The sequence below is a fragment of the Columba livia genome, chromosome 7 (genome assembly GCF_036013475.1).
Source record: "Columba livia isolate bColLiv1 breed racing homer chromosome 7, bColLiv1.pat.W.v2, whole genome shotgun sequence".
Classification (NCBI taxonomy): domain Eukaryota; kingdom Metazoa; phylum Chordata; class Aves; order Columbiformes; family Columbidae; genus Columba; species Columba livia.
In genome coordinates, this window is record NC_088608.1 from 11,701,214 (window position 1) to 11,720,067 (window position 18,854).

Consider the following 18,854-nt stretch of genomic DNA (forward strand, 5'->3'; position numbering starts at 1 on the left):
TGGCCTTTTTAAAAATTTATTTTCAGATCAAAATGAATCACAACTTCCTGCGCCTCCCTCTCCCCTCCTGTGAAGACATAAGTACCTCCAGATCAACGTCTTTGTCTTTTTTAAGCATCAAGAGTGTAGCACATTTCAACTGCTGCTAATACAGGTTTTTCAGTGATGATCTTGTCAGAGAGATTGTTTATGCAACTCCTTAAAGAGCAAAAAAGGAAAAATCCCACATACAAATGCAGATAAACTTTTGGAATGTAAACACGTAATATATATATATAATGACTGCATTATCAAAAGTATTACGTATTTATCAAAACAGTTGAACATAACACTTTCCAACACATATTTGACATGGAGCAATCATAATTTGAAGGGAGACCGTACGCCCTGTAAGGTTAACTGTATACCCCTATAAGGTAATCGCTCCTGCCATAACTTACAGAGGCATTTGAACAATATTGATGCCAAAAAGGAGGGTTTAGTTTAATTTTACCCATGCTCTGCCGATTTTCGATGCTTTGTTTAATTAACTCAATACATTCTACAAAGGTATGTAAACAGTCCTGACTGAATGACCAGAGAGATTTAAATGAAATCAACAGATCTGGGCTGGTCAATGTTAGTGTCTTCATTAACTCAGATACCTTATTTATCCCTGAGCACCATAAAATTGTTCCCCCAAATCTGACTGAAGAACATGTTAATATTTCACAAGAATGTAAAACTGCATTTGGGTAAATCTCTGTTTTACAAGTCCCACTTTCCTTCACTGGTTTAAAAAGAAAACAAAAAAAGTGTTCCCCTCCCCCACTTTGTTTTTTACATGTACTGCAATACCTTAAAAAAAACCCAAACAAACCCTATCAAACAACATCAACTACAGACACACTACAGACTACAAAAATATTGCATAGGAGTGTCAGTGGGCATCATCTCACAACATGAGAGAAAATGCTAAGTTTTCTTTAAAACATTATGGCAACATTCTAATTTATTTTCCTTTTAAAAATCAAGTGGTTTCACTTTATTTCAAAATTGTACAAAATGGCCATGGCTGTTTATAAAAAAAAGTCTCTGTCTTGAGAATACGTGAAGTCTCAGGTGCATTAACAAAAGACCTGGAACCATTCACAGTGCAGCGGAAAGCTTCTTTTGAGGCAGAAACTACAATTCATCCTTCTTCTTTCCTACTCTTTCATGGTCTCTTTCTCTCAGGGTTCGCATGAAAGTGGTGAATCCAGACTCCTGGTTTTGAAGAAAAATAAAAGGGTTATATTTTTATAAACAAACCAAAACAGTGCTTCAAGAACACTTTAAGCTGCTGTTTCCCACAGCAGAATATAAACTAAGGAACAGTTATTGCTTCTGCATTGCCTCATTGTGCAGTGCTCTGGTCCAGTGCTGCTCCACTGCAAGCCGAGGGGAAAATACCCACACAGATGCCACACGTCAAACTTTGAAGAGATGGGACACAGAGAAGAAGGCCCTAAAGCTCACAGTAAACCATGAACTCTGTCCCTAGAAATGTCATTGATGCCTATTTGCAAAAATGCTCAAAGACATCGTCACGCCACATTTGCATGCCACCTGTGTCATTCTGAAAGCAGTTAGTAGATAATTTGTTGGCTATGCACATGTTTGCCACTGTTCCTCATCCCCTAACAGTTTTGATAATGATCTTCTTCCTTTTCCACACATTCAGATGAAGATAATTACATTTTTTTTTCAAGTTACTGTCAATATTATAGTCAAACAATTTCAAACCTGCATGCCTAGCTGCCAACCTCTGTATTTCAACAACTTCTAAGGCTGTTGGACGCCAGGAGCTTCCTTTTCCAAGGAAAGCTCTGGGCACAGTACACAACTTGCAGCTGTTTCAAAAGGCTCAGATACGTGGAGGTGTGAGCTGCTGTGTTTGAACACACTGTCCACTGATATGTAAACACTGTAGTTGTTTGGGCAAGTAACACCATTTTTACTGTTAAGAAATCCCAAAACACTCCAATCAGAACTGGTGATAAAGGTTGCAAAATTCAAAGAGGTAGAGAAGAAACAACAGAAGTCAAAGGATTGACTTAAAATCAAAACAAACCAAAAAAACCCAGAGCTGGGACACTTTTAAGAAGGCTGAACAACAAAACATTTCTAAAACTCCTTCTCTGGAGACACTCAAAACCCACCTGGACACATTCCTGTGTGATCTGCTCTGGTGAACCTGCTTTAGCAGGTGGGTTGGACTAGATGATCTCCAGAGGTCCATTCCAACCCCACCTACTCTGTGGTTCTGTGATACTGTAACTATTCACTGTTCTTCCCTTGAAAAAAAATGAAGTGATGAGTTTTGGCCACACACCATCTGAAGACATCTGGCAATCACTAGCTCCCACGGGAGGACCCTGGTTTTCAAAGCTCTGTGTCTGGAAGTCATTTAAAGTACACTTGGGTCAGAGAGTGTCCTGACTCTTCATTGCTTGAACTGCTTGGGGTGAAAGGGTTTAAACTAGAAGAGGGGAGATTCAGACTAGATATGAGGAAACAATGTTTTACACTGAGGGTGGTGAAACATTGGCCCAGGTTGCCCAAAGAGGTGGTTGATGCCCCATCCCTGGAGACATTCAAGGCCAGGCTGGACGGGGCTCTGAGCAACCTGATCTGGATGAAGATGTCCCTGCTCATTGTAAAGGGTTTGAACTACATGAGCTTTGGAGGTCCCTTCCAAGCCAAACTATTCTATGAAGTGCCCTAAAATCTCTGCTCTGGAATTGCAGTTCCCATGGAGGTGTGAAGGTCAAATTACATGCTACTGCAGGCTCTTCCCCATAGCCAGTGCTCCAGTGTGGAGTGGCAGGGAGCTGAGAGCTCCTGCTTACTGGCTATGGCTCCTGCTGTAGCAGGTCATGGTGCTCCCAGGGCAGCTGACATTGCCTCTCTTCTTCCCTGCCCACATGAAATGATGATACACCAGCTGGACCACACTGAACTTCATGCTCATGGACACCTACTGATTTACTGCCAGAATCAGGAACAGAAAACAGGTCCTCTGGCTCCCACTGCTCTCTCCTGAGATTTCTTTTGCAAGGTAGGAGGTGGTTGGCCAAGGTGGTTGAAAAGGTGTTGTCATGCTGATGAGAAGTCCTTCAACAGCACAGTCCCTTGTTACTGAAACAGATGTGTGAACAGACCTGGAAACTCCATGGAAGGCACTGCGCTAAGTGCTGCCTCCAGCATTACCATGATAGGAGATAACAGAACCTAATTTGATGCTGCACAAGCAGAAGACCATAGGTCCCAGGAGAGGTGGAGGGGGAACACGGCTGCTGGCAGCAGAGAGATTGCAGTGTTCCTGTTGAGTAATCTAATTCCACCCCAGAAAGGGTTGGCCACACGCAGGGGATTAGTCAGTCCACTTTCCAGCACAGGGATAATCATCTCCAAACTGCTGTGGCCTCAGAGCACTCCTGTCTTGCTAAATTCTTTTTATCAGCCACTACAGATCCTTCCTTTCATATATCATTTCTCTAAGTATGGGTTAGAAATACAAAGACTGTGTCTGAAATTTTACTTAATTGTTGGCTACTGCACCCATTTTCACTTTTAAGAAAAGATCCACAATCGGAACTAAACAGAGTATCTGTAACAACGTCTGGATTTGCACTATAAAATGGTAATTACTGGGGTCCTAATGCTGGAGGAAACTGGGAGGCGAAGCTCCATGAAGACTTCCCTACTATCCTGACTGACAAAGAACCTCAGAATTTGGCATCTTCCTTCATGCTTCTCTATAATTTGGTGAGTTGTAATAGCAGCAATAACTTTCAGGCAAGGTTTTTTTTAATGAAAATCACTGGATAGCTTGAAGACCCCAAGTTTTTCTTGCATACCCTAGCTCCTCCAGGCAATCAATCACTGATGAGAAGTAACCTCCCTCTAGGAGTTATGACAGAGGACACACATAAGTAATAGGATTGCTCCCTCATTTTCAGGCACTTTACAACCATGGAAGGCATTACACCATTTCTGCCCCTTGTACTCATAGTATATAATTAGCCGGCCACAGCAGGACAAAAGAATGGAACCATGGGCTAGATGGTACGATTGGTGTTCCCATCCTGAGCTCCAGTGATTCTGATTCAGGGAGAATGAGATATTTAGTTTCCCCTAGTTCCCACAAGACAGCTTTGTCCCTGCTATAAAACCAATGGTCCGTCACCATTTGGCAGCCTGGTGGACATGTAACATTTTGCAGTACACGCACAATCCAGATCCAGAACTGACAGGACCAAGTTCTGTATTTTCTGGCATTTCTGCACTTAGCAGCAGCCCATGAAATAAACTCTTCACTTTCACTTAGTCCAAATTCACTTGTAGACTTCAGCTTAGAGAATAAAATACACAACAAAGCATTACGAAATCTACTCCTTTTTCATCTCCTTATGTTCCTAAAATAGACCAAGCACGTTTCTCATGCAGAGATGTACAGGGGTGTGGTACACAATGATTCATCCTTGTAACAGTAACAGAAGCAGTTAAACATCCTTCCAGCATGGTAACAATTTACTCTGCAGTTTCCATTTGCAAGGCGGTACAGGCAGAGGAGGCAGTTCTCCTTGTATCAGGTGACAACTCTTGCTTTCACTTACCCCTCTTTCTCCAGTATATTTTTCCACAAACTTCCCGTAGTTGTAATAGTTGAAGGTGGGGTAGCCATCCACCCCCTCCTGCTTACACAGGTCGTGATTCTGCTCTTTGGCACAGTCCACTGCAGCGTAGGCGATCTGAAACGCAAGAGATCAGCATGAGGCAGGAGAAGACAAAGCAAGACTCCACTTCATGGTTATACCGCTGCAGCTTAGACTTAGCGCTAGGAGAGACTCAAGTCTTCTGCCAAAAATGCAATGGTTTTTGAAATGGCTCAGCTGTGGAAGAAGATCAGAGGGCAGCCACCAGGTCAAGCAACGCAAATGGAAGAGCAGAGGCCTGCTCCCCACCAAGGAAACACGGTGCTGCTCGCACAGCGCCAGGCCCACGCAGCTGCAAGGTGTGTTCAACTCACAGAACAGAAAATCACCTTCCTGGCCTCTCTGAGGAGCACTGTGTTAGACTCCAAATGGGCAATGCAGAGGCTGTGTTAGTAAAACCAAATCCAAGCACAGTGGTCACAGCTCTGTCACGCTGCAATGTTTTTCCTGCACTTTGCTTTCAAGTGATGAACAGTGACAGGGTGACTTTGGTAACGGTAACGATCCACCTAACCCAACCTCCTTCCTGCAGTGCCGCTAACGCTCAGAAAAGTTTCCTCTTCTGTCCTTGGACAAACACGGCTGGTCACTTATGCAGGCTATTAATGGAGTAATGATTTCTACCTCAAATAGCTTTTAGAAACTCCATTCAGTTCTCCTAAGGTCAAAGGGGGGTGGGTGAGAGGCCAGAGTCTTGTCTACTGAGTAGTGCAAGTAAAGCAAGAAATTGCTCACTTGCGCCCTCAGGTTGGGTTTATCTTTCCTTTCCTGTCTTTTTCCAGTCTATCCTTTAAGGTAGGGACTGTATGTTATGTGCAGCCATTAGCCAAGTGGGCTTTAATTCCTTTTCAAACCTCTAGATGCTACTGTCACACAAACAAACGCTGAGCAGGGAACAGCCTGCCGGCGGCAGAGCAGCACCCTCCGTCCCTGCCTGTGTCAGCACAGGCTGAGCCCCCAGCATCAGCTCAGGCTAACCCTAGTTCCCAGCATTTGACATTTGAAACCTGAATCTGTGAAGTAATTGAGGACAGGCTGCACTTAACATTTCTGATGTCAAAACAAAATGCAATTCATAGGCTTCTACTTAAGGCAGCTGAGCCTTCCGCTGTGATTTCACACCGACTGTTCCTGCGACCGGCAGTTCTGGCACTGCTGCTCACACAAACTTGCCTTCACAGCCCCTTACAGGCTCGGCTGAAGAGCAAGCAGGTTTAACTACTAGCTATGTAAAAAAACCTGAACAAATTAAAGGAACAATTTTTGCAATTGTGGGTTACAATGTATTATGTGCTAATTTCATAACAGCCACATCTTAAGTAGAAATTTCCGTTCCACAAGCCTCCTTCAAACAGTCTGATCAAAATACCTTTTGCTTGCATGACTTAAGGGTTGCAGTTGAACTGTTCTTCCATAATTAAAAGATCACTTAATATTCCACTATGCCCTTCACATTCATGGTGACACTGTCAAAATGAGAAAACCCAATCTCATTATCCTCGCAGTAATTAAAGAGATTGGCAAAGCCAACTTCAGTTAATTTGCTTGTTTTGTTTTGGCTTTGAAAGCCTGACAAGACAATATTCAGTAAGATCACGCTTGGGTCTATCTTCAAATGGAAAGCACTACATAAAGTGAGCAGTGCTCTTACCTTAAATATTTGGTTTCTGTTTTCCGATTTTAAACATTAATAAGGGTATTACAGGACTCTTGAGAGCTGTTAAAACAAGTATGATCACACTTTTTTTTTTTCCTTTTGTAAACAGAAAGCCTCCTACTCATTCAGGGCCAGTTAAAATGAAAGATTAGGAATAATACACTGCAAAAGAGTTTCATCTGAGTATTTATGCCTTCCTGACCCCAGCAGTCAGCCAAAATGTAGAGCCCTGTTGGCTCCTTCTGTGTAAAGGAAAGCATACAATGGAGACCAACATTTATTTAATGTCACGGTATGAATGTAGAAAGAATACTGGAAGTCCTGGTTCCCTGAAAACAGGAAGAATAAATAAAACAATATTTTTTCCTCACTGCTCTCCATATCCTATAGCGAGAGATCACAGCCAGAAAAAGAGGAAGGTATATGTGCAGTCATCCAGATCTTAGCAGCTGGTATGAGGCATGAAACTACTTTGACTGATAACCCATCTGTTCTTAGAGGGTGACTGGGAGATTAGGAAAATTACCTCTTAGTGCATTGGAAGGAAGAGCAGCCCTTTTTTATGTGTACCTCTCTGGAAACACCTACACTGGCTTTGGTTAGAGCAAAGAGCCCTATTTCACTTACAAAAGGCATTTGTAAGAATAGCCCCAGTGAGGAAAGGGCATGGTGGGGGAATGCAATGCTGTATTAACCTTGTTCAGCACATCTTTGTTGCCTCAAAACAGATGACTTATGGACTATAAGGAGGTGGCTTCTGAAAGATGTGCTAAATAGTCAGCTTGAGATACAGCTGTCCTCTAGAGCACATGGAAATCTGAGCTGGTCTGTCTGGGCATCTGTTGTGCACTGAAGTTATGCACAAAGATCCCAGTCTAAATCTGGCTGCAACAATCAACATCAGCCTAATGCTGTGCCTAATCTAACAGGTCTAATGGTGAGGGACACATGCATCTGGAGCAGTGTTTGGAGGACACGTCCGTGGTCTGCCATTCTCTGAAATGCTCCTGATACAAGCTCCCACACAGGCCCACGGACTTGCCACTGCTCCTGCAAATGTCATTTTGAGCCCAGCTCTTCGGAACATACATTCCTGTTCAGTTATTTTTACAGCCAGTGAGAGAAACGGAAATTTTGAAAAGCCTTGTAATGCATACAGACCTGAGCAAAATTTCATATAGAAAAATTTAATTCCCAAGACTGTATCTGAGGCTGCATTTCAAATGCCTGCTGCCAACAGTGGCTGAGTAAGAGTACTTAGGAGAGCTTGAGTGATTACTTTACAGTGGAAATGTTAAGGCAGCCTAAATATAGAGGTTGCTACCATCTCTATGCACTCATTACCATAGCATCACAGTCCTAATTGTCTTGCCTGTCTCACAGCGGAAGATCAAATATAGTGCACTGCAAAAAGAGAAAAGTAATGCTGAAAAACACTTGTAGCAAAACGCACTTCTGGACCGAGGACCAATTCCAATCTAAATTCTATCAAATTCAGACAGCTGAATTCCAAGACATACCAGAATGTCAGTAAACAGCACCAATGCCCTTTGCTTCATTCTGTTTGTGTTTTCATGGACTGTGAATATTAAACTTGATTTTTGTTAGAGGAGCCTCCAAGAGCAGCTATCAGTTATGGTGAATCACTTCATGACTATACTGAAAGGCTGCACATAAAAAGAAGCAGCCCACAAAAAGAAAGGCTGTGCTTGAGTCCCGGCTCAAGTGAGCAGTGATATATTGCAGGGAGGTATTCTTCTCATTCTCAGTCTTCTTATCAATGATCATATTTTCTGCATCATTAAAGAAGGAAACTGAGTCAGGAAAAATAACAACCCAAAAGCCCTGTACAAAAATCTGGCTAAAGCCTTCTGGAGAATATCACTCTCAGAAATGATCTTCATATTCAACTTCCAGCAACAAGTTAAATGGAAGTTCACTGGAAAGCACAGGTTATAGCAAGACCTTTGCCTTCTAAAAACACTATTCAACCAGAAATCTCAGAGAGATTATGCATAAGACAGCCCTGATATGTACCCAGGAGCCAAGATACTTGGCATCATCTCTCACAAATTCCTTCTCATCAACAGGGAAAAAACGCTCTAAAAATCTCTGAGCACAAGAAACTCTTCTAATGCTAACATAAGACTTCGGGGGGGTGTATATATATATATATATGTATGTGTGTGTGTGTGTGTGTGTATCTCTATACGTATCCACTATGGAAAAACCCAGCGTAACAGCTTTCAGAAGAAAACATTGATTTTACGGAGATTTTGATTGTTAGGGCTAAAATTTAATTTATTGAGCTTTCCTAACTATCTTATAACCAGAGGAAAAAACATTACAGAAAGAAAAAACCCTAAGTGCTATTCCTGCACCACCTTAGGTATTGACAATACATCATTATATACGAGTTCTCCCTCCAGAGGCAATGCCATTCAAGTTTATCACCACCCTTTTCAGTAGCTGTAGCAGGGATAGAATAGTTATCAAATGAAAAGACAGTCAATCAGAGACTGTGGATCCCAGATAAAGTTCCTTGGAGTACATCCAGTTTTCTTAACGTCATTGGTAGTTCCTCACAACTGCTATGCAGCTTATAATAATTTATAATACAAGGTTAGGATGCATCATAATAATGCTAATACTACTGCTACTAATACATAATTATGCATAATAATAATAATAATATGATACTAGGTTAGTATGCATTTATCCTTTATTCAATAGTCAATATAGTTTAACAAGACTCTATCAACATCTGGAACTGGAAAGTAATCTTTACCTGAAAATGGAAGTCCCACAGCTGCTTTTCATGGTTTTAGCAAAGAAGTGGGAGTTTAACTACAGAATTGCAAACTTAACTCCACATGGCATTAGAATGTGAGCAATGCATGACCAGCTCTGAAGAGCTCTTTAAAAGGATATAGAGCACAGCATATTGTTCAGATGAAGTGGTCTGATCACAAATGCCATACTGTTGCAAAAATCAGAACTTTTCATTTAGGTGCTTAACCAGAAGTGGAGCTATGCTGAAAGTGTAGCTGTTGATCTCCATGTTCCTCAAATGTAACACAAGTATGATGCCTTATTATTTTACTGCGTAAGTATTAGAAGGAGAAAGAAATACTTGCAGTATCATCTAATCGTACAGCAGGCATCACAATTCTCTTCCAACAGAATTCTAAAACAACTTTTTGCTCTCTAGAGCAGAATCTTGCAGCTAAGGAACACAATTACATCCAGTGGATCAAACAGATGTGTAGAAAATTGAAAGTGGGATCCCTTGACCTTCCAGGTAACTCCTCCTTTCTATTCTTAAACCCCTTTCATTTTAACAGTTTGTCTCCCAGTCACCATGTGATGATATAGTAACAATACCCCCTGCAATCCCAGTTGCTTACCTGTTAAAATATGTACTGCCACACACTGGTTTATTGATTCAAGGAAATAAATCTTTGCTGGAGCTAATATTGACTTTTGTTATGAAAATGGAAGTGAATAACTAACTGAATATTGATTTGAGAGAAGAATGATATATGATAAGCTTAAAACAAATTAAAATAAAATTGCAGCATGGAGAAGAATGCTTCCAAGCAACATTTTTAAAGTATAGCCAATTCCAGATGAGAATTACCTGATTATTGGAAAAAAAAGTCTGTTGTCGCCAAATGTCTTAAAAGCATCTGTGAGTAAGACAGATGCACATTCTTCTCTATGATTACTCCATAGGTTTCTATTTATATTACCTGTTCTGGATCCTAATGGCAGTTATGAGCTGGCCTGCTAAAGCTTGTTGAGATTCAGCTACTGTTCTTAATGTGAAAGGCCTTGCAAATGGAAGATTATATTAGATGCCCTGATGTGCCATAGCAGCATTACCATAGCTGCAATTCATCAGCTGTTCTCACAGCAGCCCCATTTGCAAAGGGAAGATCCATTAGCAGGCACCATGATATACAGTGCAAACATCACCATATATAATGAGTCTAATCAAAAAGAAATTCAACACATTCTTTTTAAACAGACATCAAATTCTTAGCAAAATTCAAATATTAACTCATTTGGACAACTCTGCACGGTGATTTGGTTGGTATCATGATTTTAAACTGTGGTTCAAGCCTAGAAACACAGCTGCAAAGCCAATGCATGATACACATTGGGGACTGACAAGTTTCCCCGCTGACTTGCAGCCCCCCACGAGCACCCCAGCTCACCCCATTATCTGCACTCTTTCCAGCCATCTGTGCCCCAGCTGTTTCTGTACAAACTCACTAGAACCCAGCAGCAGTGCTCTGGTTTAGCTCAGTGCATTTGTACAATTGAACAGTCTTCTGTGAAAATGGAGAAGATTGGTCAAACAGCAGCCTCTTTAGGCAAGTTCCAGAGATGTGTTACTGAGAGGCCTCGAGGAGTCAAGACCTTTCCTTCAGTAAATCCAAGCTGGAGCACCACAAATCAGTTCCTTCAAGCTGAACTTTAGGATCGCCCAAAGGGAAAATGTAGATTTTTTTTTTTTAAGATTTAGCTGATGCCATTTCAAGAGTGTCTGGAGCAGTCAGTAACATGCCTTCCTGCTCCTCAATCTGTTCAGCAAAGTGACAGTCCTCACATTCGCATTTTCTGATGCACAGTGGTCATTGCCAATATTCAAGCTGCTGAGCCTTCCTGGTTTTGGCTGGGACAGAGTTAATTTTTTTCCTAGTATAATGCTGTGTTTTGTATTTAGTATGAGAAAAACACTGATAATGCACTCATGCTGTAATTATTGCTGAGCAGTGCTTACACAGAGTCAAGGCCTTTTCTGCTTCTCATACCACCTCACCAGCAAGGAGGCTGGGGGTGCACAACAAGTTGGGACAGTTGACCCCGACTGACCAGAGGGATATTCCACACCATATGAAGTCATGCTCGGTATTTATTTTGGGGGAAGAAGAAAGAGGGGGACATTCGGAGTTAAGAACATTTGTCTTCCTTGGTAACCGTTATGTGTGATAGAGCCAGGCTTTCCTGGCGATGGCTGAACACATGCCTGCCCATGGGAAGCACGGAATGAATCCCTTGTTTTGATTTGTTTGTGTGTGGCTTTTGCTTTACCTATTAAACTGTCTTTATCTCAACCCATGAGTTTTCTCATATTTACTCTTCCGATTCTCTCCCCCATCCCACTGGGGAGGAATGAGCGAGTGGCTGTGCGGTGCTTAGTTGCCAGCTGGGGTTAAACCCCAACAGAAGCACAGGTCAAAGTTTTTCCCCTGGCAGCTGTATGCAAAGACCACAGTGTCCCAAGGCAAGAAGGCTTCAGATGGCTTTCTTTCCTATTTTTTTTTCTTTTTAAATAACCAAAAGCAATATGCCAAGTGCTTCACTAGACGAGCGTCTCCAGTCTTACTGGCATTGAATTTTTCCAGGTACATGGAAAGATGCAGAGGTTCTGGTTGACGGGTTACACCCAGAGCCTTGTTTTGCAATAGCCACACCACTGCCCCAGACAAGCACGCAGGTTCACGATTTCTGCTAAAACCACCAGCAGTGATGTGGCCGACAAGAACTGACATTTGGGGCCAATGTTCCGAACACTGCGTTTTTAAACTCCAACTCCGGCAACGCGGATGATGAAAAAGCACAGAATTACACACAGCCCTGGGAGGTGGCAGGGGGTTCTCTGCCAAAACCACCCCCTTACAGCGAATCTGCAGGGCCACATATTTAACGGCTTCAGGCTCTGCTCATCTTCAAAATTCCAATGCAGAGACTCGAATTCTCCCAAAGGATACCTGTTAAGATCCCATTCATAACCAATTCAAGGCTGGAATGTGTTTGATTGTTCTTTGGCTTCTGCAGAATTAAATGTTTAATTAAAGGACCACCCGTATTGAAAAGAAGACACAGTTTAAATGCTACCAGACATTGTTAAAGTGAAAAAAACACAAAAAAACAAAAAAAACCCAACTTTCTCCAGGGGTGAAAAAGACACTACTAGAGATTAAAAACTTTTGAAAGAAGAAATACGTCTTCCTTCTTAAGCAGTAATTTTACAGAAGTATGACAACCTACAGAACTACGAATTAAAGTATGAAGGTTCAGCCCAGTTTGAACCATGGGAATATGCCCAGTGCCACTTGTGGGAACAGCCGTATGCCCTTCTGAAGTCTTAAACAGGTTTATTTTCTTTTCCACAAGGGCACAAACTGGCAACATGAAGCACCTTGGCAGGTTGTACACAACTGGCACCTTGGCTGTACACAATTAAACAGGGCTCCCCAGATAATCAATCCCTGGCACTTTCATAAGTCACTGGGGTGGAATAACATCATTTTCCGTAACCATACACACCTCTTTGAAACTGTATCAGCCTTAATATTCCCTACTGGCTCTCCTGTTCCAACTCATTACGTTTTATACCTCCTCACTTTAGCCTTAAACTGGAGTCAAGAGCTGCAACCGTCAATCACCGCTGAGCTCTTGAAGTCCTTCATAACCTGCAGTCCAAAGCGAAAGTTTCGCAACCCTGCAGTTACCACCATGTCCAATAAACTGTGCCATGTCTCAGATTGCTTGTTAATACATCCTGAGGCTCTAATAAGCAAGTTTCACATTGTTTGGTACATTTGCTTCATCCCCTCTGACTGAAATTTTAATGAGTTTAAGAAAGAGAGGTTTCACTGGGAACTACCAGAAAGCTGGGAAAACAAGGACACTTTCTCAGAGATCTTGGAAACAAGTAACCAAGAGGCATCTGAGCAAACACATTTATAGCAGTAAGAGAACTGAAAGCTGCACGCCTCTAAATCTTCTGTGTGCCAGAGGGCATAAGTGATGGACTTCTAATTTTTTGCAGTCAGCGACAGAGGAGTTATTTGTTTCTCATCAATCTGATGGCATCTTCTCTGAGTTACAGAAATTATGAGAGGAAAATTAGAAAAAAAAAAGACAAAAATTGTTCTGTTATGGTAGCAGGCAGATTAATAGGGCTATAACTTCTACAAAATTACATCTTTGTTTAGAATAGAATACAAAAGAGAACAGACCGTTTCAGTTGGAAGGGTCCTACAACGATCACCTAGTCCATCTGCCTGATCAATTCAAGGCTGACCAAAAGTTAAAGCATGTTGTTAAGGACATTGTCCAAATGCCTCTTAAATACCAACAAGCTTGGGGCATTGACCATCTCTTTAGGAAGCCTGTTCCAGGGCTTGACCACCCTCTTAAGAAATGCTTCCTCATGTCCAGTCTGAACCTCCCCTGGTGCAGCTTTGAACCATTCGCAGGCATCCTGTCACTGGATCCCAGGGAGATCAGCACCTCCCTCTCTCCTTCCCCCATTCAGGAAGCTGTAGAGAGCAATTTCCCTATTAAATTGCCAAATCTTTTCCATTCTACACCTAAATAGAAAGCAATTGTGAAGTGGGAACAAATTCAGAAATCAGAATGAAACACAGTTCACTCAAAGATAATAAGCAGGTTTCTAGTTAGTTATCTGGTTAAATCCAGTGGCTTAGGTATTAGGTTTTTTTTAATCCTAGCCATGCATGCACTCAGTTAAATTTGTTCAGCTGATGCAAGGAAATTAACTGGTGTGCTTCAGCCATCACATGTATTTTCAAAGCAGAAGCATAAGGGTCCTAGAAGTGTCTGACATCCTGTACTCAAGTCAGCCAACTTACAGAAATATATTATATTTATGCTATGCAAGCAAAGATTAGTTATATGATTGAGGTCTTCAGGACTGTCACACAACTTGTGGTTTCTCCACATGCATCCCACTTAGGGCTGACAAAAGTTGAAGGAGAATGGAGATGATGTAAATTATATTATTCTTTCAATGAGAAAGAATGTGTTTTGCTTCACAGAAAAGAACGCTTCCACAAAGAATCAAACAGAAAAGGCAACAAATAAAACAGGCTAACTCTTGTTTGACCGAAAAGATACAACCTCTAAGATGCAGATACCTTTCTGTTAGGGGAACAGCAATTTTATGTACAAGCCTAACACCTGATCAATAAGCAAAGCCTGACAAGTACAAACGGTGGAAAATGTTCTTAAATATCTCAGAAGTTATTAACAGCAAGTTACCTTTCGATCTTCTTTAAAGACTTCGGCAGCGGTTGTAAAATGCGGAATGGCATTCTTACAGTGTGGGCACCCTGATTGACATGGGAAGAAAAGAACAGCATAAACGTTAGTTGTAAATAAGATCCTGGGACAAACTCAATACACAAAGTGAATTAATGGAAACTTTGTATTAAAAATCATTCTAAACAAGAGTTCTCCAGTTCTTAGACAAGCAGGACAAAGCATCTGTAGACCATGTGTCAGCTACATGAACTTAAGCACATGTTTAAAATTTCTCTCATGTCAACCAGTTTAAGTCTATACTTTGAGTTAAGTGACACCCCATGTAAGGACCATGGCACAGGGGGCTTTTCTCTATCACCTGTCCCTTAGGAGCACTGAAAGATCATAGAATCATAGAACAGTTTGGGTTGGAAGGGACCTTCAAAGCTTATCTAGTCCAAGACACTGCAATGGGCAGGGACATCTTCACCAGATCAGGTTGCTCAGAGCCCCGTCCAGCCTGGCATGGGATGTCTCCAGGGATAGGGCATCAACCACCTCTCTGAGCAACCTGGGCCAGTGTTTCACCACCCTCAGTGTAAAACATTTCTTCGTCATGTCTAGCCTGAATTTCCCCTCTTTTAGTTTAAAACCATTACACCTCATCCCATCGCAACAGGCCCTGCTAAACAAACAAACAAAATGTTTCCCTGCTGTTGTACCTCCTCGTGGGCATGACCACGTGGGTTATTACTGCTGTTGCCACAGATACAAGCTACATTTGGACTTCGGAATTAAGGTGGTGCATTTGTGAACAGGAGACTGGAATTTGAAAGGAAGTCACTGAAGAAAAACTCCACATTGAGGATCGAGGGCAACATTCAGAAGTGTTTGGGAACTGCCTGTGTTAGGGCCAAGCCATTGGGATCACAAGGAAGCGGAAGGGAAGAAAGTCCAACAGACCACACATCTTCCACGTATGGAGACCAGATGTCCAGTACTGGGTTAGGATGACTGCTGCTGGACCTTTTGGAGATCTTCCTCCTGTTCACCACAAAACAGGCAACCCCAGAAGAGTTTTACAGACAAAGCAGACAAAAACCCCCAAATATTGTGCAGGAGATGGGTTAATAACTTGTTTGAACCACCGCAGCATTGAACAAAAAGCCAGTTCATCCCTTGCATAATCATACACTACCTTTATTCAAACATTTCAGAAGAAGCCACACAAGCAGAACAAGAACAGGCCTCTTGATTCAAGATTCAGATGCGAGTGCTCTTAATTCAGAAGCAATGTTCACTGTCTATTATTAATCTAAATGACTCTCAATATATCGATACTAAGTAAGGCTTTGAATAGGAATGTACCTGCCTATGTTTAACAAATTGCTTTTTTCAAACATAGCATAAAGAGGTTTTTCCCAAGCAAATACTGAGGACACTATTTTTTGCTTAGATGCAGGGAAAAAAGGAATGGACACACTTCTGTCAAGCTAGCAAAGGCAAAAGAGTTCATCCTGCTATTATTTCTGGACAGGAACCTAAGAGAGCACAGATGAGTTGTTCACAAACTCCAATTACAGCTTATGCTACTGTTGTTTATCATTGTAAAATACTGGTAAATAAGTGGCTGTGTTACTTTTAAGTCAGTACTGAACAAATGCCTTCTTAGGAGGCGTGCAGCCACCCTCTCATAAACTGCACTCACTCTTGTAGTGACAAGAAAAACAGTATCTGTGGATAAACACTGCTCACTCGTTTTCAAAGGAAAGGCTGCACACCCCTTTCATCTTCACCAGAGGCAATTTCATTGCTTACATGCACTGCTTTAAATTTTAGAGTATTTTTTTCTTTCAGAATAGGATTTTGAAAGCACTGCAATGACACGTGTATAAATACAAAGAAAGTCTATGCAGTAACTGAGAATACTGAAAAGTCAAGGGGACATTTCCTGGGAAACTGAGGCACTTCTGCAACTCCATCATAAGGGTTTCTAACTCTCACACAGCATAATGACAAGTTTATCCTGATAGCAGCAGTGTTTCACTGGGAGATAATGCAGGGCCTCTACAGCTTACAAACTATTAACTTTGTTGAACAGTTTGACATTTGCCTGGGAGAAAATGGGCAATAATAGAAGGAGGAGGTGGCGGAGGCTGAGGCTCCAGGCTGCTCCCATGTCCACCAGCCCACTTTGGTGACCCATTTTCTCTCTCATCACTTGCCTGTCCTGCCTTCCTGATACTGAAGAGCCTTTGGGTCAGGCCTGTCTCTTGACACATCTTGGATAACGTCCTGTACAGTGGGGTGACTGCCTTGGTTGACTTATTAACACTGCTCTACACAAATAAATCAGAACTGGTAACAACATCTAAAAAGAATTCTAGAGACAAGAAAACCAGAAAAATCAGGCACCCCTAAAACAAGATCACTTGTTCTCATCTAAATGCTTACACGCCGTAGTTTACTGGAAAGCACTTCCAACTGTTACACTAAAACATAAAGCTCCTAAAAACTTAAACCTTCCTGGTTCTCCTTTCTACTTATGATCTTGAGCCTGAAATCTAGATTTCACCAAACAGCAACTTTCAAACTCTCAATAAAAGATATTTCAAGAGAAACAAGAGACTTCATATCTCATTCCCCTCTAACACCTTTATGATACACCAGTCAATGTGCTTCCCACCTCGCAAGTGCTGGTTCTGTAGAGGACAAGGCACTTGGTAAAGCCTCTCACTAAGCCCCCACCGAAGCTGTTGCAGGTGAGAGTTCTCCATGGGCTGCACTATTCAGGAAAACCAGAGCATGATTCAACAAATAACATGTTCTTTCAGACACAGAAAAGGTCAATGGCTATCAAGAATGCAAGCTGCCATTTTACAGGGCACCAACAGATGTCTGGTAAGAAAACAGCCTGAGTGGCTGTTCAGCTGGTGTTGGCTCTGAGAAGCATCAGCAGCTGCCCCATGTTCCTTCCACCCCAACAAATCACCATTGCACGTTCAACAGGTGGCATCAAGAAGAGCTTTGAGCCTGGTTCTCAGCAAAGACGCACATCTTGTAAGGCCAAAAGGAAGCATACGATTATCTAGACTGTTATGGCTTTTTTGAAAAAGGTAGGTAAAACCAAACATGCCTTGAGGTTGTGGTCAACACCACCACACAGAGGAGTGCCATGTAATTCAAAACAACTGATACAGGAACCTATGCTCACAGCTTTTGTTTCCTCTTCTCTGTCATCTTATCTTCCCATTCTAATGGCAAACGACAAAAGTTACCTTCATTTACTGATCCGGAGCTCCATCCCTCCTCCCCTCATTTCCCTCTTGGCCCAAACTCCTTTCTTTACTGCACTGTGCTTGTAAAGCTAAAACACAACCATATGGCTTTTGGCAGAGCTGACTCCAAGTCCAGTAGGCATTTTGTTAGCCTTGGACATCCATCCCCGGAACAGATGTGAACACTGTGCTGAATTCCCAAGGAGTTTCAAGGAGTCATGGAAAAAGGGGAAGGAGCACATCATATGGAAAAGCAAAACTTCATCTGTTACAACTCAGAAAGATTGCCAAATGCAGCAAACACTTGGAGGTCACCCAACCCAGTCATTCTATTTAAAGCACACATGCCAAAAAAAATAAAAGCAGAGGTTGATGTCTTCATTTTGACAGACGGAAAACTTGTTCTCCCCATTCCCTCTTCACACCCACTATCACACATTTATTTTAAGTGTTAACACTATCTTCCAGATTTGAAAGTGCAAAGAGAGGAAATGTACTGAGCACAGTACATGAGGATAGGAAGTGTGCAGGCTCCTTACAAAGGATTTTCCAGATGGGCTGCAACGGAAAGAGATTAAACTGGTGGCATCTGAAGGTGTGGGTAAGGTGTCAAGAATCAAAAGGTGCTGCCCTCTTCTCAGTAGTATTTATAGGACAGTGAGTCACTATGGACTAAAGAAGTGGGAAGGTTCATTCCATTTAATTTTACTTGAATAATTTGAGTGCTATGGCAGGCGCACAGGCTTCCTACAAGTCCAAGAGGTGTACTTTCAGTTGAGCAGCATTGAAAGTAGCACTTCTGGGAGCAGAGCATTCTAATGTAGATGACGGGCTTTGCTTTATCAATTTTCTTTCCTCATTTTTACATCATTGTCAAATTTGATCTCAACAGGGTTAACAGCAGTTGTGAACTGAACAGTAACTTCCTGCACTTGAATTGAGACATCTGAAAGAAATCTGCTCCTGGAACATCCAGCCTTTCCACAGGATCCCAGCACTGGTGCTCAGAGCCTCTAACCACTTCTGCAAATCTGAGCTAACTTCATTTCCTAATGCAGAAACACACTTGCATCACCTGGCGGGAAAGCAAGAAGGCTTGACATCTAATGCACATGCAGT

At 41.9% G+C, this 18,854-nt stretch overlaps 1 protein-coding gene across 2 annotated transcripts in view; it reads right to left on the minus strand.

Moving 5' to 3' along the window:
- PDIA5 (protein disulfide isomerase family A member 5) overlaps nucleotides 1–18,854 on the minus strand; it is a 102,493-nt gene continuing 83,639 nt past the window's right edge. For both annotated transcript variants that reach the window (XM_065070515.1, XM_065070514.1), the window contains 3 exons: nucleotides 14,476–14,546; nucleotides 4,641–4,775; nucleotides 1–1,245 (listed from right to left, as the gene is read on the minus strand). In XM_065070515.1, coding sequence (XP_064926587.1) covers nucleotides 1,165–1,245; nucleotides 4,641–4,775; nucleotides 14,476–14,546 — 287 coding nt within the window. In that variant the 3' untranslated portion in view covers nucleotides 1–1,164. The remainder of the gene's footprint in view (nucleotides 1,246–4,640; nucleotides 4,776–14,475; nucleotides 14,547–18,854) is intronic.